General features: G+C 45.0%; 3 protein-coding genes across 7 annotated transcripts in view; 1 reads left to right on the forward strand and 2 right to left on the reverse strand.

Moving 5' to 3' along the window:
* Window positions 1-14: 14 nt before the first annotated feature.
* LOC142760125 (uncharacterized) lies at window positions 15-320 on the reverse strand. Its single transcript, XM_075863083.1, has one exon. The coding sequence runs from the start codon at window positions 318-320 to the stop codon at window positions 174-176; it is 147 nt and encodes a 48-aa protein (XP_075719198.1). The 3' UTR covers window positions 15-173.
* Window positions 321-2,594: 2,274 nt separating this feature from the next.
* LOC142760124 (uncharacterized) lies at window positions 2,595-24,803 on the reverse strand. Of its 3 annotated transcripts, none has more exons than XM_075863081.1 (2): window positions 24,713-24,803; window positions 2,595-2,793 (listed from the first exon to the last, which is right to left on the reverse strand). In XM_075863081.1, the coding sequence occupies exon 2, from the start codon at window positions 2,778-2,780 to the stop codon at window positions 2,595-2,597; it is 186 nt and encodes a 61-aa protein (XP_075719196.1). In that variant the 5' UTR covers window positions 2,781-2,793; window positions 24,713-24,803. The 3 variants fall into 3 exon arrangements, with proteins under 3 accessions (XP_075719196.1, XP_075719197.1, XP_075719195.1); XM_075863082.1 differs by lacking the exon at window positions 24,713-24,803 and adding an exon at window positions 4,002-4,096; XM_075863080.1 differs by lacking the exon at window positions 24,713-24,803 and adding an exon at window positions 3,739-3,885.
* SLX4IP (SLX4 interacting protein) overlaps window positions 12,265-26,266 on the forward strand; it is a 121,348-nt gene continuing 107,346 nt past the window's right edge. Inside the window, exons 1-2 of one of the 3 annotated variants that reach the window (XM_075863078.1) lie at window positions 12,265-12,433; window positions 16,291-16,340. In XM_075863078.1, the coding sequence (XP_075719193.1) occupies window positions 16,314-16,340 (27 nt within the window). In that variant the 5' untranslated portion in view covers window positions 12,265-12,433; window positions 16,291-16,313. Of the gene's footprint in view, window positions 12,434-12,627; window positions 12,738-13,354; window positions 13,462-16,290; window positions 16,341-26,266 lie in introns of those variants that run through there. The other 2 variants (XM_075863076.1, XM_075863077.1) reach the window with 2 other exon arrangements.

Below are 26,266 nucleotides of genomic sequence, written 5' to 3' on the forward strand. Positions count from 1 at the left end.
GAAAATAAATCAGGTTAAGATTTAAAAGACATATAATTTATTAAGCGCATACCAACAGGGGGGAAATGTGTAACATTACAGTAGTACGCTGACAAGTACTCATAACGTTATCAACACTGGTGAATTGTGAAAAATTCCATGAAACGGTTGGGAAAGTACGAGAATCTGTGTGTTCAGTCGCTGCTTCTAGAGTCTTTGACAGTTTCTCTAGCAGAACTCTTTGCCACCCTCTGAATAAAATATGTCCCAAAGTGGATGCCTAGAAATGATAACCCAGCAACCCACAGCCAGTTCCTCCTTAAAAATGATTTCTGTTTCATGGCTCCTTGGGTCCCAGGTCAAGAAGCAGCAGGATCAGAAGAAGAATCTGGAAAACAACAACAATTGCAATCAAATTCTGTTCACAATTTTGCAAAGTTCATCCTGAAAAGCAGAAACGATGTGTTTAAAGGGGTTATAAAAGATTAGACATAGAGCGCCACACCTGTCCCCATGTTGGGTGTGGTATTGCAGCTCAGACCTGGCTGCAATACCAGATACAACCAATGGACAGGAGTGGCGCTGATTCCGGAAGAATGCAGCCATGTTTTTCTATTCATGTAAACCCCTTTAAAATATATAGAAAAGTACTGCAGACGCCAATATCTTCAATAGTATCTGAAGTCAAATGGATAATAATTACAAGTTACCCTACGAGCCAACCATGGCAGAGGAAGTTAAATAGGGTGTCTGGTTTAGAAAACACATTGTCATATACCCTGTTAGAAATTTCGGAGTCAATAGACAGGGGGGGGGGGGTTCTCTGCTCTTTTTGCCAGAGTGGAGGGTGGTCACTAAGAGTGTCTCATTCTGGAGGTCCTCTCCTGTATTTTATAAACAACCCATTTGATTTGAATGGGCAGTGTTTGCCCACATATTACAGAGGATTGCTGGTGATCCCAGGGAAAGGGGGGCCTTCTAACAAGTAGGGATTGTCTAACGCGGAGAACCCCTATAGATAAGCTGTCCCAACCTCTTCTCTAAAGTAGGGAGCCCTGTCAACCGGATGCTTAAACCCCAGCTATCAGATGAAGACATGGCACTACAAGATTGAAGTAGTATAAGCCCCCCTGCAGTTTCATTCATCTGAGTATGGTTGTACATGGTTTTTTTCCAAGTTCCATTCAGAAGAAATTCCTGAAACAAATCTGCCCGTGTGAATATATCCTTACATGGTTCCCATTTAAAAGCAGCAGCTCTTCTCTTTGGCCAATATAATGACCATAAGCCCTAATAGGACATGTGGTCAGGGATTGTCCACTTATGAAAACCCCTTTGAAAAGAATTCCTCCTAAATATAAGGAAAGAAGAAAAATATAGAACATGTCCTATTTCAGGCCGTAATTACGGCACGGGCAGCCCATAGAAGTCTATGGGGCTCCCGTAATTACAGGTGACTACGTGTGTGCACCCGTAATTACGGGAGCGTTGTTAGGCGATGTCAGTAAATAGTCACTGTCCAGGGTGCTGAAAGAGTTAAACAATGGACAGTAACTGTTTCAGCACCCTGGACAGTGGCTACCGATCACAATATAGATAAAGCTGTAAAAAAAAAAAAAAAAAAAAAAAAAAAAAAAAAAAAAAAAAAAAGAGAAAAGGACTTTCATACTTACCCAGAACTCCCTGCTTCTTCCTCCAGTCCGGCCTCCCAGGATGACGTTATAGCCCATGTGACCGCTGCAGCCAATCACAGGCTGCAGCGGTCACATGGACTGCCGCATCATCCAGGGAGGTCGGACTGGATGTCAAGAGAGGGACGCATCACCAAGACAACGGCCGGGTAAGTATGAATTGCTTTTACTTTTATTACGGAAAGGGCTGTCCCTTCTCTCTATCCTGCACTGATAGAGAGAAGGGGCTGCCGATTAGTGCAGTGCAATTTTGCAGCGAAAACGTGCCCGTAAATACTGGTGCAATACGGGTCGAATACATGTGACCAAGGACCCGTATTTACTCCAGTATTTACTGGTGGACAAAAATACGGTTGTGTGCATGAGGCCTAAGGCCTAAGTTTTTCACAGGCAGAAGAAAAAAAAATCTGATTTAATTGCCATGGTTGCTTGACATTTTATTTTCACGTATTTTTGCCCACGTTTTTTTAAGCCATTGAAACAAATGCAAAAAAACGCGGGCAAAAAAAAATTCAAATGAGCGTCGCAAGTTTTTTTTATTATTTCAATGGGAGGTCAGAGGGAGAAACCGTTAGAGAAAAAAAAAAAAAAGAATGCCGTTTTTTTTTTCCCCGCGAGCGGCTTGGGAAAAAAAAAAAAACCTTCTCTGCCTCCCATTGAAATCGATAGGGGGCATTAGAGCCCTTTTCTGCCGCGGATTCCAATGCGGTTTCCGCGTCTATATCAGCCACAAATCTGTGTCAACTGACCCTCGGAGTGAGTTCAGATGTGGTGGAAAAATACGCTGCGACCTTGTAAAGCAGTTATGATTAACATGTTGGTTGTCACCAGGTTTCAAATAAAACCTTAATAGAGACCATAGCTGGAGTGTAATATAGTGTATTAATGTAATGGGCACCTACCTAAAGAACAAGAAGCGTACCATTATTTGCTTTTTGTATCCGTTTCTTTGCGCGAAAGTAATCCAAAAAAGGATGGTAATCGACCTTCACCCCCAGGATGAAAGACTGGGTTTGACTGCATGTTATACCAGCCCCAGTGTATCACGCCAAGACCGCTTCCCATAACAATCAAAACTTTGTAGCTGTTCCACACTGATTTAAGTCCCATCACTGGCACCAATCTACACAAAACAAATAAAAAGAAGAAAAATATTGCTATAAGATACGACACAGCAGGGACTAGCGAAATAGGCACATTCTGGACCAAGAAAGAGCCCACAGGTGTGCCCATGGTATGCCTAGAAAAACATGCTTTATGGAGGCATCGCAGAAGATGTATTAAGACTGCGGAACGCGCCTCTAAATAAATGGGTCACATGTTCGGCTGTCAGTGCGGCGACACTGAACAATTTCTACTATAATTTACACCACTTTTTGGCGTAAATGATAGTAAACGCGTCGGGTTGTGGATGCCCAAGTCCGTGGGGGTCACTTTAAACATGTTATTCGGGAATCGCATTATTAGCGACTACCGTAGAACATCACATTACCTGCGGATAAACTGCAGGCCCCTCCGCATAGCGCATTATCCTGGAAACTGAGTGAGCAGAGGAGTTAAGGGGGAACCCCAACAACATGAAACATTCATTTCAAAATAGCCATATGTGCCATAAAGAACAACAAGATCCACGGACAATGGGGGAGATGTATAAAGACTGGCACACCACTGGGGGCTATGCCCGTATAAGTAGCGTATCATATGCCATATCCCTCCGGTTTATGAATATGGCGCTCGCTAACACCAGGTCGTACCGGACATTCACTAAATACGAAGGACCTGTCACATACATTAGCCGGGGGAACGGGAACCACTAGTTTCATTATATCTCCCCAATCTCTACCCATTGTCTTAGTCTAAGTAAATATGGTGTCACCATTTTTCAAATGCAATTGTGCCTGAAAATTAATTATATTCCGTATATAACCCCATTAGTAAGTTTCTGCAACAGCGAATGAGCGTCAAAAACTTGCGGCACCACATTACACACACGACTGTGATCAACAATAATATTATAACACGACCAATACTTCATAGCATCATAGTGTATAGTACAAAATCGTTATACCTATAGATGAAAAAACAATCGCATTGTATTAAAACTCAATATGGCCAGATTTACACGTGACTGACAACACGTGACCAACATAATTTGCCAGACTCTGCTGGGAGTTGTAGTTCTACAATAAGTGTAAACATACTGCCGTTTACAGGTTCCCACAGATAATAAAAAGCGACAGCCAAAACCAAGCCTTTATGTTGCGGTTATAGTAAAGTATTGCCTAACACATAAACACGAGCACAAGAGGAAAAGCAGAGGTTTAGACTTACCGGTACGGCACAGTGCTGCCGGCTGTATAGCAGGAAGTTTAACACAGGAAGTACAGAGAAGGAGACAATACTGCGCTCAGGTCACCTTCCCCTCCAGAACCAATAATCACACTGCGAATCATCCACCAATAGGAGCGCGGCTCTAGTTGGCTTTTTCCTAAGATTCTATGAAACGTGAGTTGTGATTGGTTGCTACTAGGATGTAACTGATTGCACAAGGAAAACTTGATGGGAAAGGCGAATGAGAGAGCGTTTGACTACAACAACATGGCTTCCTTATACTGTATATTGTGGTATCATGTAAAACTACATCTATATTTTCATACCAGATTAAATAAATACATTTTTATTTTGGAAAAGTGTACCAACTGCTGTAGTGATTATTTTTTTCCTATATATTAATTGGCAGGATTATTATTTCTTAATCAGCCTATGCTAATGTCATAGCTAGAATAAAGCTTTTGCCCCCACAATGAGGTGAATGGTCAACATTTGCCATTGTTTTTCTGTTCTTGTTTTTTGTATTATGCTTATGATTTTAGGTTAGATTCACACCATATTTTGCCTAGACGTGCAACACGCTGGAAAGTTCTTTCATTTTGGCTCAATTTTATTGAAAAGCATAGTCGTTTACACTTTTCAATACAATTATATAAAAATAAAAAAAATGTCTCAAAGCATGGTACCCTGGAGTGGTTTGGTCCAGCCTAATGTAATGCCCGAGCATGGTGTGAACCTAGCTTAAACTTCAGTTTAAATCTTTTTGAAATAAAAAACGTAGGTGGAGATTTATCAAAACTGGAAGAGTTGCCCTTAGAAACCAATCAGGTTGCAGCTTCCATTTAAAAAAGGGCCTCTGAAAATTGGGAACTGGAAGCTGATTGGTTGCTAGGGACAACTAATCCACTTTTCCTTTGTACCAGAGAGCCATGTGTTATGACTTTTTTGGCAGAAATGCTGCAAAACCTCTGCAAAAGTCGCAAATGAGAAAAAAAAGTTTTTTTATTTCAATTGAATAAAAAAACGTTTATTTATCCCCGGTCGTAGTCATAGCGACATGATCATCCCCTCTGAGCGCAGCCCGGCCTTCTGGGATGACATTTCATCCCATATGATTGCTGCAGCCAATCAAAGGCTGCAGCGGTCACATGGACTAAAGCATATCGCCCAACCTTCCCGGATTCAGTGGGACAGTTCCGGATTCCGGGCGGTGTCCCGCTGTTCTGGTTGGTCGATAGTATGTCCCAGTGTCAACTGTATCTGCGTCCTCTGTATCTGCCGACGCTCTGACCAGGGATTCCGTTCCTAGAGGGATATATGGACAGTGACGTCAGGGGCTCCTCCAGGAGCGGAATCCCTGACCAGAGAGTGTTCGTACTCTAGAATTACAGCGGATTTTGTTTGTGGATTTAGCAGAGGGCTCTGTGGAAAGGTCTGGAAAAAAAATATATGACAGATAGGGCAGCTGTGATAAAATTTCTTTATCAGCCGCATGCCCTCAATTCCACGCAGATTTTTTTCCGCAGCATGAGAATGAAGTTTTATAAAACCCTATTCTCTTGCATTGCAATATACTTTGTGACAGATTTTTAGCGCAGAATCTGCAACAAATATACCACTTGAACTAACAGATACAGTAGCTGCAAAGTGGATGAGATAAAACAAATCTCATCCACATACTGCGTAAATACTGAGTAGAAAAAACGCTCAGAAAGTGACCTGTAGTGCGGAGTTTTATTTCACAGTATGTCAATTGTATTTGCGTAAACGCTGCATATTTATTGCGGGTATTCCCCATTGAATTCAATAGGGAGGTAAAACCTGCAACAAATAGCAGTTTTTGCGTTTTTTTGTGGTGGGTTCGCAGTGATCCCGCCGCAAAAAAACAAAATAAAAATATATATATTATACTTACCTAGGAGTTTCATCCTCCTGGGATGACGCTTCATCCCATGTGATTGTTGCTGCAGCCAATCACAGACGTTATCCCAGGAGGCCGACCTGCTAGCAGGTCGGCTAACTGCTGCAGTTTTTCGCAGTGGACATTCTGCATCAGTTCCCTGCGGCGCACAGGATGTATACGCTGCGTGCTTTTACGCAGTTTATCCGTCCCGTGTGAACTCAGCCTTAGCCTTTTCACTGGCTAACACTAAGCCCCACCCTAATAATGGACGCTGTTAATCAGCCAGCGGCTATTACTAAAGCGGTAGTAATAAAGTTTAAAAGAAAAGACATCAAAAAAAATTTTTTTTTTAAATGAAAAAAAACCACACAAACCTCATCAACCATTTTATTGAGAATAAAAAAGCCGTCATCGAGGTAGTCCAACAACCGAACCAGTAAAAAAACACAAACACACAAAAATAATTAGTAATACATAAAAAGCAAAGCAATTCTTATACTTACCTTTCCTTGGTCCAGCGCTGGAGCCGCAATGTCAGCGAGCTGGGCCCTATATCTAATCCTATCATGTGTGATACTGTCTGCTGAGCCACTGTATCTAATCCTATTCATAGCTATATGGTTGTAGTGCTATAGATATGCTGTCTTATACATATACACACATTCGGGTGAACCCCGCAACGGAAAGTCAAACTGAAACCACAGCTTCCGTTTCCATCACCATTGATATCAATGGTGATGGAAACATTGCTAATGGTTTCCGTTCGTCACCATTCCGGCAGGTTTCCGTTTTAACGACGGAATCAATAGCAGAGTCGACTGCACTATTGATTCCGTCGGAAAAACGGAAACCTGCCAGAATGGTGACGAACGGAAACCATTAGCAATGTTTCCGTCACCATTGATATCAACGGTGACAGAAACGGAAGCTGTGGTTTCAGTTTGACTTTTCGTTTCGGGGTTCACCCGACGGAAACCTCAGATGGAACCCCTGGAACGGAAAGCCAACGCTGATGTGAAAAGGCCCTTATACAGACTAGACAGTATAAGGTATATATATAGGTGTATATATATATTTAATAAAAATTCTGCACTTTCTCCACACAATCATAGGCCACATGGCCATATTATAGCCGCAAAACCTGGACGGTTGCCCTGTGATCCTACTGTCCCACACTCATATCCCCTAAGCCCTTATTCACACGACAGGGTTTCCCGGCCGGGTGACGGCCGTTCATAAATCGTCCGTCACCCGGCTGCAGTAGGAACAATAGACCCTTAATGGGGCTATTCACACAACTGATTTTTTGACGGCCCAGGAAACCTGGCCGTCAAAAAATGGGACATGCCCTATTTTCGGCCGTTTACCCGGCCCCCATAGAAGTCTATGGGGCCGGGTAATACACGGCCATCACCGGAATGTGTCCCGAGTGATGGCCATGTATTCTGTCGCTCGCGCTCTCTCCTCCTCCTCACAGTGCAGAGTGCATGTGAGGAGGAGGAGGGTCTTTTTTGCTCCCTGTAGGAGTCGGAATCCCCAATCCCCGGCCGGGGATTGGGGATTCCGCTACAGGAGAAGTGTCCATATATGGACACAGCGACGTCACTCACTTCTGAAGCGGAATCCCCGACTCCATGGCCGGGGTTCCGCTACAGGAGAAGTGAGTGACTACACTGTCCATATATGGACACAGCGACGTCACTTCTGAAGCGGAATCCCCGACTCTATGGCCGGGGATTCTGCTACAGGAGAAGTGAGTGACTACACTGTCCATATATGGACACAGTGACGTCACTCACTTCAGAAGCGGAATCCCCGACCCTGTGGCAGGGAATACCGCTACAGGAGAAGTGAGTGACTACACTGTCCATATATGGACACAGTGACGTCACTCACTTCAGAAGCGGAATCCCCGACCCTGTGGCAGGGAATTCCGCTACAGAAGAAGTGAGTGACTACACTGTCCATATACCACAAAACAAAAAGATTCCACAGCACTGGACTGCAAGTGGGTGCACGCCTCAAATAGACCTGGTCCGCGGTCCTGGATATCAAGCAGACAAAGAATGGACAGAGGCAGCACTTCCAAACAGAGCAAGAGCTATTTATTCACCCATGCAACGTTTCAGTCCAACTGGACTTTTTTCAAGCATAAAAACACACATCAAGTCATAAGTATATAAAGGCTTGCAAAGCCCAATTGAAATTAAACAGTGATTAAGACAAAATCCAATATAAAATTGATGATACAAAAACAGAATATAATATTAAAGATAAATATGAATGCCAGTGTACATGTGAATATACAAAGTGATAAAAAACTTTTTGGCATGGGTGAATAAATAGCTCTTGCTCTGTTTGGAAGTGCTGCCTCTGTCCATTCTTTGTCTACACTGTCCATATATGGATACAGTGACGTCACTCACTTCAGAAGCGGAATCCCCGACCCTGTGGCCAGGGATTGCTCTCCAGGAGAAGTCAGTGACTAAACTGTCCATATATGGACATTGAAGTCAGTGACTTCTCCTGGAAGGGGGGGGGGATGGGTGCAACCTACAGGGGGCTGTGTGGCATTACCTACAGGGGACTTGGTGGCATCACCTACAGGGGGCAGGGTGGCATCACCTGCAGGGGGCTGGGTGGCATCACCTACAGGGGGCAGGGTGGCATTACCTACAGGGGGCTGGTTGCCATTACCTACAGGGGGCTGGGTGGCATTACCTACAGGGGACTGGGTGGCATTACCTGCAGGGTGCAGGGTGGCATTACCTGCAGGGGGCAGGGTGGCATTACCTGCAGGGGGCTGGGTGGCATTACCTGCAGGGGGCTGGGTGGCATTACCTGCAGGGGGGGGCTGGGTGGCATTATCTACAGAGAGCTGTGTGTGGCAACAAATTTAAATGAAATTCATCCGATTTTAAAACGGACAGGGAAAAAAACGGATGCAAAACGGGTCAAAATCGGCCGTTAAAAATGGCAACATGGCCCGGAACGGAATAGGAACGGATGCAAACCGGCCGGGAAAAACGACCCAAAACGGCCGATTTTATCGGCCGACACTCGGACCGTGTCGTGTGAATGAGCCGTAAGTGGTAAATCACTTTCACTGATAAGCCGTGCCCCTTAACCCCACCTGCTTCCAATTGCAGCCACACATAGAAGAGGAGGCTGTGCATGTTCATGGCCCTCTCCACTAAAGTCTATGTAAGTTATGGAGACAGCAGAGAGCCACTAAAGTGAGAGCCACATGTAAGCTGATATACCCTCCAAGTGTATTGCTTTTTCTGATTTGCGACTTACTGGTAGGAGCGTTTTTCCTGGTTCCTTAATTCTAAGTAACATCCAACTCGACGTCAGTTACTGCGTCTAATAAACATGAGCACGGGCAGGATTGGAGACATGTCTGTGACTGGCTCTATTAGCCCCTTGACCACCCAGGATGCTGATATTTACCCCTTCCCTGCTTTAGAACACCAAGGATTTTGGCATTGATCTTTCAATACACGAGCCCACCAAGAATGTTGACATTGACCCCTTCAATATTTATACCACCAGGGAAGCTAGCATTAAGTGACCCTTTTATTACCCAAGACCCCGGGGATATTGGACAATAAAAAAGTTTGTGTAAAGTTACACACCCAAAATAAAACTCCCTTTTTATATGGCCTGTATTTTGTAGTGGTTAAGATGGTAACCCTAGAAGGGACAAAATTTTGAATTTTTTTTTTTTTTTAAAGAGCAATGCATTGGTCTTATCATACATAGTTGCCAACATTAGAATTTTTTTTCCCAGAGATACTTAGGGTGTGGGTTATCTGGTGGGTATGGTTAGTGGGTGTAAATTTCCAGAATTTCTGCATACAAAAAAAAATTAACAACATTTCTGCACTTGTTGGGCTGACAACTACTATGGTGGCCGGTATCTCTCTCTGGTTATCTGGTTGTTTACAGGCAGGTGATGTTGCACTTTATCACTAGGGCTAGGCGATATGTGCTGACCACTACTGGTAGCATAAAAACCAGTGTAGATAGTGCTGCACTCAGTACCCCTTGTAGATGGTGCTCCACACTGCCGCCAGTAGATATTGCCACACACTGCTCTCTGTAGATATTGCCACACACTGCTCCCTATAGATATTGCCACAGGCAACCTGTAGATAGTTCCACAAGGCCACCCTGTAAATAATGCCACAGTGCCCTCTGTAGATAGTGCCACGCAGCCCCCCTGTAGATGCCACACAGACACCTTGTAGATGATGCCACACACAACACCCCTGTAGATGCCATACCCACCCCTGTAGATGATGCCACACACACTCCGTGTAGATGATGCCACACAGCCCCCCTGTAGATGATGCCACACCCCCCAGTAGATGATGCCACACCCCCCGGTAGATGATGCCACACACAGCCCCCCTGTAGATAGTGCCACATACTCTCCCTGTAGATAGTGCCACATACTACCCCTGTATAAAGTGCCACATACTCCCCCTGTAGATATCTCCCTCCCCCTCCCTGTCGATAGAGCCACCCCTCCCTGTAGATAGAGCCACCCCCGTCCCCCTCCCTGTAGATAGCGCCACCCCCTCCCTGTAGATAGAGCCACCCCCCCTCCCTGTAGCTAGAGCCACCCCCCCTCCCTGTAGATAGAGCCATCCCCCCTCCCTGTAGATAGAGCCACCCCCCTCCCCCCTCCCTGTAGATAGAGCCACCCCCCCTCCCTGTAGATAGAGCCACCCCCCTCCCTGTAGATAGAGCCACCCCCCTCCCTGTAGATAGAGCCACCCCCTCCCTGTAGATAGAGCCACCCCCCCCCTCCCTGTAGATAGAGCCACCCCCCTCCCTGTAGATAGAGCCACCCCCCCTCCCTGTAGATAGAGCCACCCCCCCTCCCTGTAGATAGAGCCACCCCCCTCCCCCCTCCCTGTAGATAGAGCCACCCCCCCTCCCCCTAGATAGAGCCACCCCCTCCCTGTAGATAGAGCCACCCCCCTCCCTGTAGATAGAGCCACCCCCCTCCCTGTAGATAGAGCCACCCCCCTCCCTGTAGATAGAGCCACCCCCCTCCCTGTAGATAGAGCCACCCCCCCTCCCTGTAGATAGAGCCACCCCCCTCCCTGTAGATAGAGCCACCCCCCTCCCTGTAGATAGAGCCACCCCCCCTCCCTGTAGATAGAGCCACCCCCCTCCCTGTAGATAGAGCCACCCCCCTCCCCCTCCCTGTAGATAGTGCCACCCCTCCCCCTCCCTGTAGATAGAGCCACCCCCTCCCTGTAGATAGAGCCACCCCCCCTCCCTGTAGATAGAGCCACCCCCCCTCCCTGTAGATAGAGCCACCCCCCCTCCCTGTAGATAGAGCCACCCCCCCTCCCTGTAGATAGAGCCATCCCCCCTCCCTGTAGATAGAGCCACCCCCCCTCCCTGTAGATAGAGCCACCCCCCTCCCTGTAGATAGAGCCACCCCCCTCCCTGTAGATAGAGCCACCCCCTCTCCCCCCTCCCTGTAGATAGAGCCACCCCCCCTCCCTGTAGATAGAGCCACCCCCCTCCCCTAGATAGAGCCACCCCCTCCCCCTCCCTGTAGATAGAGCCACCCCCCCTCCCCTAGATAGAGCCACCCCCTCCCCCTCCCTGTAGATAGAGCCACCCCCCCTCCCTGTAGATAGAGCCACCCCCTCCCTGTTGATAGAGCCACCCCCCCCTCCCTGTAGATAGAGCCACCCCCTCCCTGTAGATAGAGCCAACCCCTCCCTGTAGATAGAGCCACCCCCCTCCCTGTAGATAGAGCCACCCCCCTCCCTGTAGATAGAGCCATCCCCCCTCCCTGTAGATAGAGCCACCCCCCTCCCTGTAGATAGAGCCACCCCCCTCCCTGTAGATAGAGCCACCCCCCCTCCCTGTAGATAGAGCCACCTCCCCTCCCTGTAGATAGATCCACCCCCCCTCCCTGTAGATAGAGCCACCCCCTCCCTGTAGATAGAGCCACCCCCCTCCCTGTAGATAGAGCCACCCCCCTCCCTGTAGATAGAGCCATCCCCCCTCCCTGTAGATAGAGCCACCCCCCTCCCTGTAGATAGAGCCATCCCCCCTCCCTGTAGATAGAGCCACCCCCCTCCCCCCTCCCTGTAGATAGAGCCACCCCCCCTCCCTGTAGATAGAGCCACCCCCCCTCCCTGTAGATAGAGCCACCCCCTCCCCCTCCCTGTAGATAGAGCCACCTCCCCCCCCTCCCTGTAGATAGAGCCACCTCCCCTCCCTGTAGATAGAGCCACCCCCCCCCTCCCTGTAGATAGAGCCACCCCCTCCCTGTAGATAGAGCCACCCCCCTCCCCCTCCCTGTAGATAGAGCCAAGAATTTCGCTACAGGAGGAGTGAATGGCAAAGCAGGAAGCGGAAAGTTTACTGCTCTGCCATAGTATTCAATAGTATCTGCGTCTTCTACAATTGAATGTAGCAATTACCGGGATAAGTCCCGGGACAGTAGTTTATGTAAATTCGGGACAGTCCCGGAAAATTTGGCAGTTGGCAAGTATGATCATATTAACACGTAAAACGCTTGTCTACAATGAATGAATACACAATACAATGCTGATCCTCTTGTCTGACTGTCATTATTATACTTTTATCAGGCTTTTTTTTTTATTGCATGATGTAACTAATGGACATTTTTGTCCTTCCACGGACGCCGTATTTCGGCCGCCATCTTTAATTTGGGCACAGTAATAGTCGGGAAAACTGTTGCCCTTGCTTATCCATTTCCTTTCCGCCGATTTCAGACTGCTCAGTAGTGTGAACAGTGTAGTGGGGAGCCCGAATATTATAGAGAGTCAAAGGTAACAAGGCAATACGTGCAGAATAAATGGCTTAAAAAATTCTTTAGGCTTGTAGTAAAAGCGTGTTCTGTGTGCATCGTGCTAATGAGTTATACATTAAACTAAACCGAGTCTATCATGTAATCGGGTGGTTATACTGCCACCTAGTGGTCATTTTGAGGTAGTGAGGCTTGGCAGATCTCAATTCATAGACAGATTTATACATTTGCCCATCGCAGTTCGTGTTTTGCACCCCGAGAATTGGGCACATACTACTAGAAGTAGCAGCATTATCACTTGTAATGTTTACAGCTTTGTCTCAGTTTCTCCCCGTTAAAGGGATATTCCAATGATAGACATTGATAGCCTTGATAGTTGCTAGTATATGACATCAATGTCTGATTGGTAGAATTCTGACACCTGAGACCCTCACAAATGCTTAAATAGGAACTACACTTTAATAAAACTTTTGATATTTCATAGAGACGTATCAAAAGTTTGCATCGGTGGAGATCCGGGTGCTGAGATTCCGACCGTTGCTGAAACGAAGGTGCAGAAACGCTCAGAGGAATGTTTTGCTCCTTCGTCTGTGATCGGCGCTTCCTGTCAAGCTGAAGACGGCGCATATAGATGTTCTACGAGAGACGTCTTCAGCCTGATGAGCCTGATCACAGCCGAAGGAGCAAAGCGTTCAGCTGAACACTCACGCACCTTCATTTCAGCAACATCACATCGCAATACAATGGTTTGTGATAAGTCGCCTTAGAGCCCCAACCGAAAGCAGATGTCAAGGCTCCGCCATTACTGAAGCTCAAATGCATCTATGGCAGCTACCTGGAAATCTTTTTTTCACTGTTCGTTTACTTGCTTGTATCTGTCAGATTACAAAGCTAGGTTTACACATCACGTTAAATGTTACGCTATTGAACCGGCCTAAAAATCCATACGAAAATCCTCAATGAGATCCTCATGTGTTACGTCAGGAAACCCCCCCCCCCCCCTCGTATACGTGATGTGAACAGAGCTTTAGAGTTCATTCATTTTTTTCCGTAATCGCAGCAAAACTGCTGCGGTTTTTACAAAAATGATTGTGGCTTTGGTGAGATTCCAAAATTCTATTAAAAAAACTGTGACAAGACTCTTGACAACTAATCTGACTTATATCCCTAACCAGGGGATGTCATGAAAGTATCGCTGGGTTACACAGGCAAATTTCTGCCCATAATGAGCGCCGATCCGGGTATGTTTAAAGTCCCTTCTACAAAGGCCAATACAAAATGTATTGGATACGGTCTGCATATTGTCGGCACCACATCCCCTGAATATTTTTAAGGCTGCATAAAAGATGCGATCAGTTGACAAATGAGCGTTTCCTGGTTTATCCGCTGATCGCTGCCATGTTTACCCGACCAATGATCGGGAATGAGCGTTCTTTGTTCAAATGGGCCTTTATTTGTTGGAAAAGGAGAACAACGCAGAACTTTACAGGTTATCTTTAGAATATTCGGTTAGATTCCCTTTATATGCATTATAAGTTTAGCAGCCCTCTGAAGATCAGTACAAGATCAATCTGTCTTAACCTTAAAGAGGCTCTGTCACCAGATTTTGCAGCCCCTATCTGCTATTGCAGCAGATCGGCGCTGCAATGTAGATAAGAGTAACTTTTTTATTTTAAAAAAACGAGCATTTTTGGCCAAGTTATGACCATTTTTGTAGTTATGCAAATGAGGCTTGCAAAAGTCCAAGTGGGTGTGTTTAAAAGTAAAAGTCCAAGTGGGCGTGTATTATGTGCGTACATCGGGGCGTTTTTACTACTTTTACTAGCTGGGCGCTCTGAAGAAGTATCATCCACTTCTCTTCAGAACGCCCAGCTTCTGGCAGTGCAGATCTGTGACGTCACTCACAGGTCCTGCATCGTGTCAGACGAGCGAGGACACATCGGCACCAGAGGCTACAGTTGATTCTGCAGCAGCATCAGCGTTTGCAGGTAAGTAGCTATATCGACTTACCTGCTAACGCCGATGCTGCTGCAGAATCATCTGTAGCCTCTGGTGCCGATGTGTCCGACACGATGCAGGACCTGGGGCAGGAAGTGAGTGACGTCACAGATCTGCACTGCCAGAAGCTGGGCGTTCTGAAGAGAAGTGGATGATACTTCTCTTCACAGCGCCCAGCTAGTAAAAGTAGTAAAAACACCCCGATGTACGCACATAATACACGCCCAGTTGGACTTTTACTTTTAAACACACCCACTTGGACTTTTGCAAGCCTCATTTGCATAACTACAAAAATGGCCATAACTTGGCCAAAAATGCTCGTTTTTAAAAAATAAAAACGTTACTGTAATCTACATTGCAGCGCCTATCTGCTGCAATAGCAGATAGGGGCTGCAAAATCTGGTGACAGAGCCTCTTTAAGGTCCTTTTACACGAGCCAATAATTGGGCAAACGAGCGCTCATTTCCGATTATTTCCCTGTACGAACAAGGCAACGATCAGCTGATGAATGAATGAACGCTTGTTCATCGGCTGATCTGCTCCTTTATGCGGGGAATAACATGGTCACTAGAAGGCAGCACATCGGGGAGATGGAAATGTATGGGGACGAGTGTGATCTTTGTAACGATCGCTCGTCCCTATACATAACCGACCATTGCGCCTTGTGAAAGGAGCAAACGAGCCGATCAACGAGCTGTTTTGTTGATAGGCGCTCATTTCACAGCCCATATTGAGCTGTGAAAGGCCTTGTTCACACAGAGTTTTTTGCAGGAGGAAAATTCTGCCTCAAAATTCCGTTTGGGATTTTGAGCCAGATTTTGTCCTTCCTGCACGTCGTTTGCCGCGATTTTCGCCACGTTTTTCGCTCGCGCCCATTGAGTGCTATGGGCAAAAAACATTGATGTCAATGAGAGGTCAGAGGCGTAAACGCGCGAAGATAGGGCATGTGCCTTCTTTCTCCTGCGAGGCGGTTTTACCGCTCGCGGGAGAAAACCGCCCCGCCTCCCATTGAAATCAATGGCAGGCATTTTCGGCCAGTTCTTGACGAGTTTTGCGGAGCGGTTTCCGCTCCAAAAAGCTCGTCAAAATACTCCGTGTGAACAAGGGCCTAAAAGGAGCTTTAGGCTGGATTCACACTTTCTGTTGCGTTTTTTTGTTTTGGCAGATAATCCCCCATGTCTCTCCAAGGAAGTTCAGCAACCAAAACAATAAATACATCACTAAAAATTCAGAGTGAGAGCCCAGCCATAATGTGGGTTTTCACGCCACGGTCAAAATGCGTTTTTTGCCACAATTCGCGACAATATCATGCGTTTTGTTGCGATAGCGGCAAAAGAAAACCCATTTTGACCGTATCTTGTGAACCGGTCCTTAGTCTATTGTCACTAGAGGGAAAGGTATTCGTTCTTTATTGCTTATTATAACCGCCTTCATCTCCTTATTATGCTGTTTCCAGTACTGACAACTTCGGTATACTGTGAGGATTAACCCCTCGGCCTGTCCCACCATGTTTTGCTGACTAATGGAATTTGCATTTACCTTCTGCCACTGATATCATTCATTGCGGATCATTACAGGTCTCGCCTCTGGACGCCATGACATGATGTCTAACAAACTTGTGATCAAGGTAAGAACTAGTTATTACATGAGTCACTGTCCACGTCTGGCTCAGGGTTCTACTATATGATTTATGATTTTTGCAGAATATGTTTGACTTGGAGCGCGTAGTAATGCACGATCCCACCTGACAGACAATCCAGTATATAGAAGACTAGTCTGCTCTCCTGACATGTCTGGATTAATGCTAAGATCAAGGGAATAACTGCATTCCCCATGAAATAACAATGCTTGGGCACCTGTTCTTAGAACTTGGCATTGAGTTGTTCCTCTGTTATTCCTCCTAGAAATGTATGATTAAATTGACAACTGGGTTTGTCTTTCTCTTGTCCATAAGGTATGTCTTTACACAGTCTGACAGGTGGGGTTCCATCTTTTGGACCCCGATATATTGTGATAATGAGGACCCCCGATCGGTGCTCCAGAGAGGAGAGGTGGCCTTGCATGCTGCTCTCTCTGTTGTAGCTTATGGGAGTTGTGAAACGTTCATCTGTTTATCTGTTTCCTTTTTCTTTTGAACCCCTACAAGTAAGACATTTATGGCATTTACTGTCGATATTCTATAAATCACTGCATAACAAGGCAGATTTGGCGTTCAGGAGCCTGGGTGAGCTGGGTGAGCTATAATAGCAGTCTTATTGGGGGTCTATAATTTATTGATTACTCACTGACCCTCATCCACTCTTTGTATATTGTTTGGCTATTCTGTCAGGCCTTATTCACACGAACGTGTGCGTTTTGCGCGTGCAAAAAACGCTGCATTTTGCTCGTTGCAGTTCCGTGTGTCATCAGTGTTTGCTGCGTGGCTGCGTGATTTTCACGCATATGCCATCCTTATGAGACGCGGTTTTGATGTTTAGAAAAAGAAGTGAAGGAAGTGCTTTTATTTTTTCCTTCATTTCTTGACCTACTGTTGCGCGAATCACGGAAGTGCTTCCGTGTGCCAAGTATAGGACATGTCGTGAGTTTTACGCAGCGGACACACGCTGCATGAAAATCACGGAATGTCTGAACGGCCCCATTGACTAACATAGGTCCGCGCGACGAGTGTGATTTTCACGCACGTATCACGGACGTTAAACACGTTCGTGTGAATAAGGCTTAACATACGTTTTTATTACCCAGCAAAAGAGAATAAATGAAAAGATTAGCGTCATAAGATGCAGGACTTTACAAATTTGCAACAAATATTGCAAATTGACCCAAATTGACCCAAATTTATCAAAATTGGACTAGGCATAATATGCTTGCCGCTTTTTGGCTCTTGGCATGTTAGGCATATTTTCATTTCTTACGCCACCTCATGGCCGCCGTACATATACACAAATTATTTGTGTTAAAACGTGATGTACGTTTTTTTATAGATTTGGATTTTATTACTTTTTTTTTTTTTTAGTCACGCTCCTCTTGACCTTTGATCGGCAGATTCTATTCTGTAATTGGTATCTTCTGCCACTATGATTGACGTGCTGAATATGAGGATGTACATTATATTATAAGTGGGGGGGGGGGGGGGATAAAGCCTTTGTAGCTATTCTTTGCGGTCTAAGGCCTCATGCACGTGGGATTGTATAGGCCCCCCACTGCACCGCCTTGGAACTCTCATTGTATGTGGAAGAAAGGCATAGGTTTTTTTTTTCTCTGAATAGGAAAAGATCTGTCAATCATAGGACGGGGACGCCTCAGATTTTCTTGGAGAGACCTGGTTAGCTGATGACCGGCTCATATGTGCCCACCTGTAGCTCACCCTGCCTCTCCAAGATGAGCCGAGGAGATGCAAAGTGATCCTTTGACAGCCGAGGGGGCACTGCTCTCTGCTGAGCACTTCTGCCCTTTCGTTTCCGCAATCGGTGAGGTTCTCTGCACCCGGACCGCTATGGCAAACCACCCGGTCACTATGACAACTAAAAGGTTTTATGAAACAACAGTTACTCTTTAAAAATTCTATTAAGTCATCTAGAATTTCATCTGTTTCTTGGAAAGCTGGATGACCCACAATATTGCCAACATTGCAGCTCCTTCAGGGGTTGTCCCCCAATCCGCCTAGTTATTAGTTAGGCTACGTTCACACTTGGCAGATTTGCAGATGGTAAACCTGCAGCTGAATACAGTAGCAGCAAAGTGGATGAAATGTAAACAAATCTCATCCTCACGTTGCAGAAATTTTTCATGCAGAAGATGACCTGTGTTGCATATTTTTTTTAATTTAAAGAGAACCTTTCAATAGCCCAGACATGTGCAGCTGAGTGAACCATGTTATAGGCGCTGCTGCAAAGACCCTGGGGCACTTAGAACTACCTGCCTAGACTCTGCCGTTCTGGAGATATCGGTGCCGTTATTTTTGGCGCCCGATATGTAAATGACCCCTTGTACTGTCAGTGTGGCATTTATTTTCATGGAGAGGGCAGGACTGTGCGATACTTAGCGCTCTGACACTTTCCAATCAGCTACAGACAGTGACAGAGCGGCTTGTGCTGTGTGATCCCTCTCGCGAGATCACACAGTCTTGTCATCACTGCAGAGAGGAGGAGAGCGTGCGTGCACGCACGCGCGCGCACAGCTACGCCGCCACGGAAGAGGAGAAGAAGAATGGGAATCAGTTTACACTAAGTTTAAAAAATAAAATACTATACTCCCCTGCCCTGGCACTTTCGTGGCAATGCTTCTCTGGTCTCCGCCGCACTTGTGACTACACTTTATCGCTGGAGGCTGAGTGTACAGAAACCATTGGGAACCAGGGACGCATTGCTACTGGAGTGCCAGGGGACGGGAGTATAGTGCTTTTTTAAAAAAAAAATTGTTATGATGCTCGCCAAAGAGAAATCCGCATCAAAATCCACAAAAATTGGTGCAGATTTGCTGCTGCGGATTTCTCTGCAGCTTTCTGTGGATTTGCCGCGGAAATATTCCACAGCAATTCCGCTACGTAATGACATTACCCTAAATAGTCATTGGGGATGGCACATTTGAAAGAAAGGCGTTTGTAAAAAGTTGGGTGAAGTTTGATGTACAATATATATGTATCTGTTCCTCAATGCTGCCAAAGTTTATACAGATCTAATATATAAAAATTGATGTGATTATTTATCTATTTACATTCTATATTCCACTAACGTATTATAATACCGCGCAGTCAATCAGACAATCCACTAGATGGCGATGTTCATCCATATTTAGGCGTCTTCTACACTTCTTTGCCAGAGCTTGGACTGAAAATAGCTGATACAATAGAAACTGCTGCGTTCTTACATTACAAGAAGTGAATGGGTTTATGATGCACTAAAAAAAGTGTTGAAAGGCCTTCCAGTGCATATAGCACAGCAGGAAGAAAAGCAGGTAACTAACCACGACTGCTATTCCTGATCCAGAGACCCAGAGGGTCTTCTGCATATTCAAGTATTCAGTGCAAAAATATTTGTACCCAGTAGCAAAGTATGTATGAAGTATAAGGGATCCTTACAAGCGTCTCTTTTAGCAGTTTTCATTTAAAAAAAATAAAAATAAAGCCGTATTTAGTCCTTTTCATTTGTGGCTCTAATTCTGGCACAAGAAGCTCAGACCTTCTGGACGTTATAGATAGGAAAAGTTGGTATGATTTCTGGATCGACTTTCAGGGTAAGTTCACACGAGGGCGTCCGTTACGGCTGAAATTACGGGGATGTTTCAGCCTGAAAACATCCCCGTAATTTCAGCCGTACCGGCATGTGCAGGCGCTTGAACGCCGCGTCAATTACGGCCGTAATTAGCGCTGCTATTCATTGGAGTCAATGAATAACGGCTCCAATTACGGCCAAAGAAGTGACAGGTCACTTCTTTGACGCGGGCGTCTATTTACGCGCCGTCATTTGACAGCGGCGTGTAAATATACGCCTCGTGTGAACAGACAAACGTCTGCCCATTGCTTTCAATGGGCAGATGTTTGTCAGCGCTATTGAGGCGCTATTTTCGGGCGTAATTCGGGGCAAAAACGCCCGATTTACGTCCGTAAATAGGCCGTGTGAACATACCCTCACATGCACCAAAGAACCCCGTTTATGGCCTAGTGGCCAGGTTGGATAGGTAGAAACACAATGCAATGGGGATAGCCTGACAAGGCTCAGATGACATGGATATTGAACGGTCTATTGCTTTGCTTTCTCAGAGGATGAGAGGCGCCAGTGATCTGGCAGCCACTTATCTTGTCCCCCGCCAACTGACGCATCATATATGTTCAGCCATTAGATTGCCATTATTCTGCAGTGATTAACTCTAAATTGACGTGTCTGTCTAAAGGTGGTATAGACATTAGATGTTTTTTGGCTTGTGACCGTTCTAGTAATGTCTGTGGTGGGCCATAAACAATATATTATTAGCAGATTCCACTAAGAGTCGCAGGATTTGCCAACAAATAATGTGGTAAGAACTGTGGTCATAGAATCGTCATTGTCTGTTTAGTCCCTGTTCACATCACGTTTTTTGTCCTACGTTTAGCGTGTACGTCGGGAAAGCTCCATTAGCCGACAGAGGCCAAAAGTGCAGCACTGCATTACTAAGGTCTTCGACTCTGAGATCAAGGTGATGACCCTGGCGTCTGTAACCAAGGAAGGGTTGAGGAGGGGGCTGTATGCCGTAGGACTGCAATGATATACACATAGTGATTGTTCCAGTATACGGAGCACCACATGCCACGGCCATGATGTACACTACATACTGAGATCATACTAAATATTTTTAAGTAGAGTAAAAATACTCCTCTTAGAATTTTTAAAGAGTTTTTCTGGACAATAACAGGTTTATGCTCCTTTAAATATAAAGGGAGAGTTACTTACATATAGATGGCTCCTACGGCGGTCAGATGCGCCATTGCGGCCCGTTTTCTGTTATCAGCACCAGTCACGTGATTACATTAACTTCGCCTCTTCATGGGGAGTCAGTGGTAACGACCACCCGTCCCCTGTATGTTTGTCCTAAACACGCCCCAAGTGGTCGGCGTGTCATATTATGTAAGATGTAGAGGAGGAGAGGGAGGGGTTCGGGTTGCACAAGATGTAATTGACCGATCCAGTTAAATGCCCTCTGAAAGAAGAACGAGGGCCATGATTACGTGACTGGACTGATAACGGTGGAGGGGGGCATAATGGTGCATCTGAACGCCGGAGCGGCCATATGTATGTAAGTAACTTTTACATTTAATGGAGCCTAAACCTATTTTTAGCTGGAAAATTCTTTTAGGCCATGTTCACACGGGATTTTGACCTGCCTGCACTCCCTGTTTTTTGCGGCGTTTTCCGGCCCCGGCCATTGCTACGGGCAAAAAACGCAGCGAAAATCGCTCTCTCTGCCTCCCATTGATGTCAACGGGAGGTCAGAGGCGGGAAAAAACGCCTCCGCCTCCCATTGAAATCAATGGGAGGAGATTATTTTTTTTTTTTTATATCGTATTTTTAGCCAAGGATACGTTTTTAATATAATGCAATTTAATAGTAAATATTTAGTGCGTGCGTGCGTGCGTATGTGTGTATATATATATATATATATATATATATATATATGTCTATATATTATAAACCACCTGCTGCTGCCACATTTTCAGGAGACCGTGTGTAACTGCATATATACACTCAATAGCATGGCTCAATGTGCCGCCACCTGACGTCAATAGGAACCACTCGGCGGCCTTGCGGTGCCGGCACAGTACGAGAGTTGAATGAAGTACACACTGTAAGAAGAGGTTATGAGAACCTTTTCTTATGTACTTATTTTACCTCTCATGCTGAAAGTAAATTAGCATAAGACGCCCTAAATTCCCTATTTATGCGCAATAGCATTGTTATAACTTAGTAATGTTTCCCTGCAGGAATAGCAAACTTCCACATATGCCTATGTACTATTAGGGTAAGTTCACACGTAGCATAAATACTGCAGATTTTCCACAATGGATTCGGTTGTGGAAAATTCGCTGAATAACATAGTAGCAGCAAAGTGGATAAGATTTGAACAAATCTCATCTACACGTTGCGGGAAAAAACGCTCAGAAATTGACCTGCGGTGCAGTGTTTTAATCTGCAGGATATCAATGTATTTGCATAATCGTTGCTCATTTCTTGTGGGTTTTCCTGCTTTGAATTCAATAAAACCCGCAACAAATAGCAGATGCTATGTTTTTTTTGCGGCAAAATTGCAATGATTCCGCCGCAAAAAACGCAACTCAGAAAATAAAAAAACCATCTTATACTTACTCAGAATTCTGTGTTTCTTCATCCAGGCCGGCCTCCTGGGATGACGTTTCATCACATGTGAACACTGCAGCCAATCACATGGGATTAAACGTCATCCCAGGGCTGCAGGACGTCGGCGGGACATGATACATATCCTATTTTTTTCAGTGCAAGATTTCCACAGCGGACGTTCCGGCTTAAAAACTGCACCACAATTTTTAATTTTTTTTGCTGGAATTCCCTGCAGTGACCAGGGCGGATATGCTGTGTGTTTTTACTTAGCATATCCGCCCTGTGTGAATATAGCCTCACATTAAATTACAGCAAGTTATATACTCCTTTTGGCTAAAAATACTCCTCAAATATTCAGGGAAACTTCTGAATCCATCAGTAAGAACTCCTCTGTATGCCTACAAATGAAATTGGAAGCATATTGGTCGTAGAGTATGGGTCCATAGATTTCTATGGGTACCACTACAACCCAGAGCTTATACGGAGCCATGATATGGTGGTGTGAATGAGACCTGTAGGTGAAAGGAGCACATTTTTATTTCAAGAATGAAACTTGGGGAAATCTCCTAACACCCCCTTTGTGTGGATGACACCACTTTCTGTAGACGATAATCAGACTGGTAAGGGTATGTGCACACACACTAATTACGTCCGTAATTGACGGACGTATTTCGGCCGCAAGTCCCGGACCGAACACAGTGCAAGGAGCCGGGCTCCTAGCATCATACTTATGTACGATGCTAGAAGTCCCTGCCTCGCTGCAGGACAACTGTCCCGTACTGAAAACATGATTACACTACGGGACAGTTGTCCTGCAGGGAGGGACTCCTAGCATCGTACATAAGTAGAGTCGGAAGCTTGGGTTTGGTTTGCACGGGCTGTAACACCGTTTCAGACAGCGACATAGAAACCCTATTGATTCGGCCCCGTTCCTCCCCAGGTGCTGGGCCTTGGTGCTCTGGATGTATGCGATTGCTTGTTGTCTGTTCCAGGACATTTCCAAGCAAATGAAGCATGTTTTTATAAGGATTTTTTTTACAAGGGTTTTGGTCCTGTAAATAGTGAATAGCTGCGGCTTCGTAAATAGGTCTCTTGTGCACAGCTTCAATTCATTATGTCCTGTAACAACATTGTGCTAGTGTGTAACTGGATACTGATCAACTAAAATCCTGATGGTATTATCAGCTCCCAACGTAAAATCTGTGTGCCTCATATAAATCATGGTGCCACCCCCACCCTTTAGGCTGGCCATACATTTTAAATAGCTGTCGACAGCTATTCCACCCGACTCCCCCATACACATGCACGCTTGGCTTGTCCGATGGCGCATGTGTTCTCAGAGAGGAAGCCGCTTATCTAATAACAAACAAAAGGATTAATAAAACATGCCTGACCCTTCTCTCCCTCGACATCTGCCGACGGGGGAGAGTGGGTGCATCGCCATACACATTAGATAGTCGGCCGGTTTGGCCGACATACATCTAATGTGTACGGCCAGCTTTATGCTTCTTAGAAGACAAGCATTCCTATTGCCTCCACCATCTCCCCTCCCTGCAGTTATAGTACATGGTCACACAGCAGAGAGAGGAACTAGTGGCAGCATATTGTATAGAAATCACTTGTATGGACAACTCCAGACAAACCTAAGGATTTAGGTCTGAGTGCATTTAAATACAATTCCCAACTCTTCTTCAGTTCGTATAGGGGTCCAAGAAGCTGAAAATTGGGGTGCTCTTTTGCAAGGTCTTTGCACTTATGTGGGCGCAGTGGGAAATAACATTTCATATCTGTACTCTACATATTCTCCTAATAACTATAATTAAAGTCTTAGCATAAGACAATTTGAATGCGTTTTCTGAAGGAAATATTTAGCGCCACCTGTGGTTGATGTCTGAAGTTGAAGATTTCCGCTAAGGAAGCTCTTTTGTAAAAAGGGGTTTGCCTTAAGAATATTCTCTGACCATATATTATAACATATAAAGTGAATGTCCCTCGTAGGAGCCACAACTCGGGGAGCTGATGAGTTAACTGTATACTCCTAATAATATCACAGTATGCAGTAAGCTCCTTCTAGTGGCGGGTGCGGGCAGTCCGCTTGTTATCATTTAGGTCGATATGCTTTGGAGTGTTTACAGCCCATTGGCTTAAAGGGATCCTGTCATCAACATCTTACCTGTTAAACTCGCCTGACCCCTCAATGGCCGCAGCTGTCCAGAGTTCGTTCCTGTTCTCTTCTTTCCTGAAGTCCTCCTCTGTCAGTAAATATCGTCGTTTAAACTCTTCCCGCCTTTTATGGTAATTATTTTTCCCTCTGGGATGCAGCTTCTTAACCCCGCCCACCGTTGCCACCTGTCTGGCCCTGACTGGCTAAGGAGCTGTCAATCAAAAAGAAGGAGGTGGAGTCCACTCTGAGACGCTGGAGGAATGAAAACCTGACTCTTTTCAGATGAAGATTTGACTCTTTTCTGCTCATTTGCATACGGCGTGGGACCACTGAAAAACGGAATACTAAGGCTACAGAGCTTACTTAGAACATATTTATAGCTTAGATGACAATGATTTTTCACCCACTTTCACCAGGTATTGCTGGCTTTATAGCTAAAAAGCTGGTGACAGGTTCCCTTTAAGTGTTTTTTATCTATTACTTTTTTTTCAAAGCATGACACTTTAGCAGTCCACATCTATCTACCCCTACTGTATATACCATAAGTGAGACATTGGAGGACAGTCAGATAGGCCCCATACACATTACATTATTGACAGATTCAGACAAAATGAATTATATAATGACTATGACCAATTATACACAGCAGATCCTCCGCACAACAGCTGATCACAAGACCCCTTGTTATAAGCCATGTTACAGGGGAACCCAAACTTCAAAAATGAAAGGTGTTCTGTCTCAGAAAGGGTAGTGCTCTGCTTTACTGTTATATAGGTTTAGAAATAATTTCTACCATTTTTGTTTTTTAATAAATTCAATGACAAGCAGAGACTTGCAGAGTTTCTTATGGTTGGTTTACATAACAATTTTTATACACCACAACTAGAGGTGGCCATAGAAATTAGACAAAACTCGGCTGAACCTACCGACGATCTAATACGCATGGAGACTTCGCGACTCCCCCTGCTGGCAGAAGTTAGGTGAAAGAAAAATCACGCATTTTGGCTTTTAACATTCACTTCACGTGTATAATTGCTGCCATCGCGACGGATCTAATTCGTACAAGTATCAAAACACAATATAACATGAATTTGCCGACTATATTAGTACTAGAGTTCAGCATGTTCTTCATTTCCATTGTATAAGTCTTCTTGGTCTGCATATCTTGTGTCCAGATTGTTCATTCAGCAATAATATTCTTTATTTATATAGCGCCACCTTATTCTACAGCGTTTTCCAATTAGGGGAAGCAGTAAACACCCATAAAAATGACACGCGTTCCTGACAAATACTGTCTAAAACATCATGAGCAATAGAACATAAGGAGAGAAGATATAACCCGAAAGAAGAATGATGCTAAAGAGACACGTAATGTATAAAGAAATAGAAAAATACTTTATTAACATACATAGTATGAGACAATAGACAATGCATAAAAACAGAAAAAATCCATAGACCAACAGTTAAAAAAGGGACAATAGGCTGTGTATCAGTCCAATATTCATGAATAGCAGATTTATATCTGTGATTTAATTTTCAGGAGATAGTATATATAATATGCAT

The sequence above is a fragment of the Rhinoderma darwinii genome, chromosome 4, assembly GCF_050947455.1.
Source record: "Rhinoderma darwinii isolate aRhiDar2 chromosome 4, aRhiDar2.hap1, whole genome shotgun sequence".
NCBI classification, from domain to species: Eukaryota; Metazoa; Chordata; class Amphibia; order Anura; family Rhinodermatidae; genus Rhinoderma; species Rhinoderma darwinii.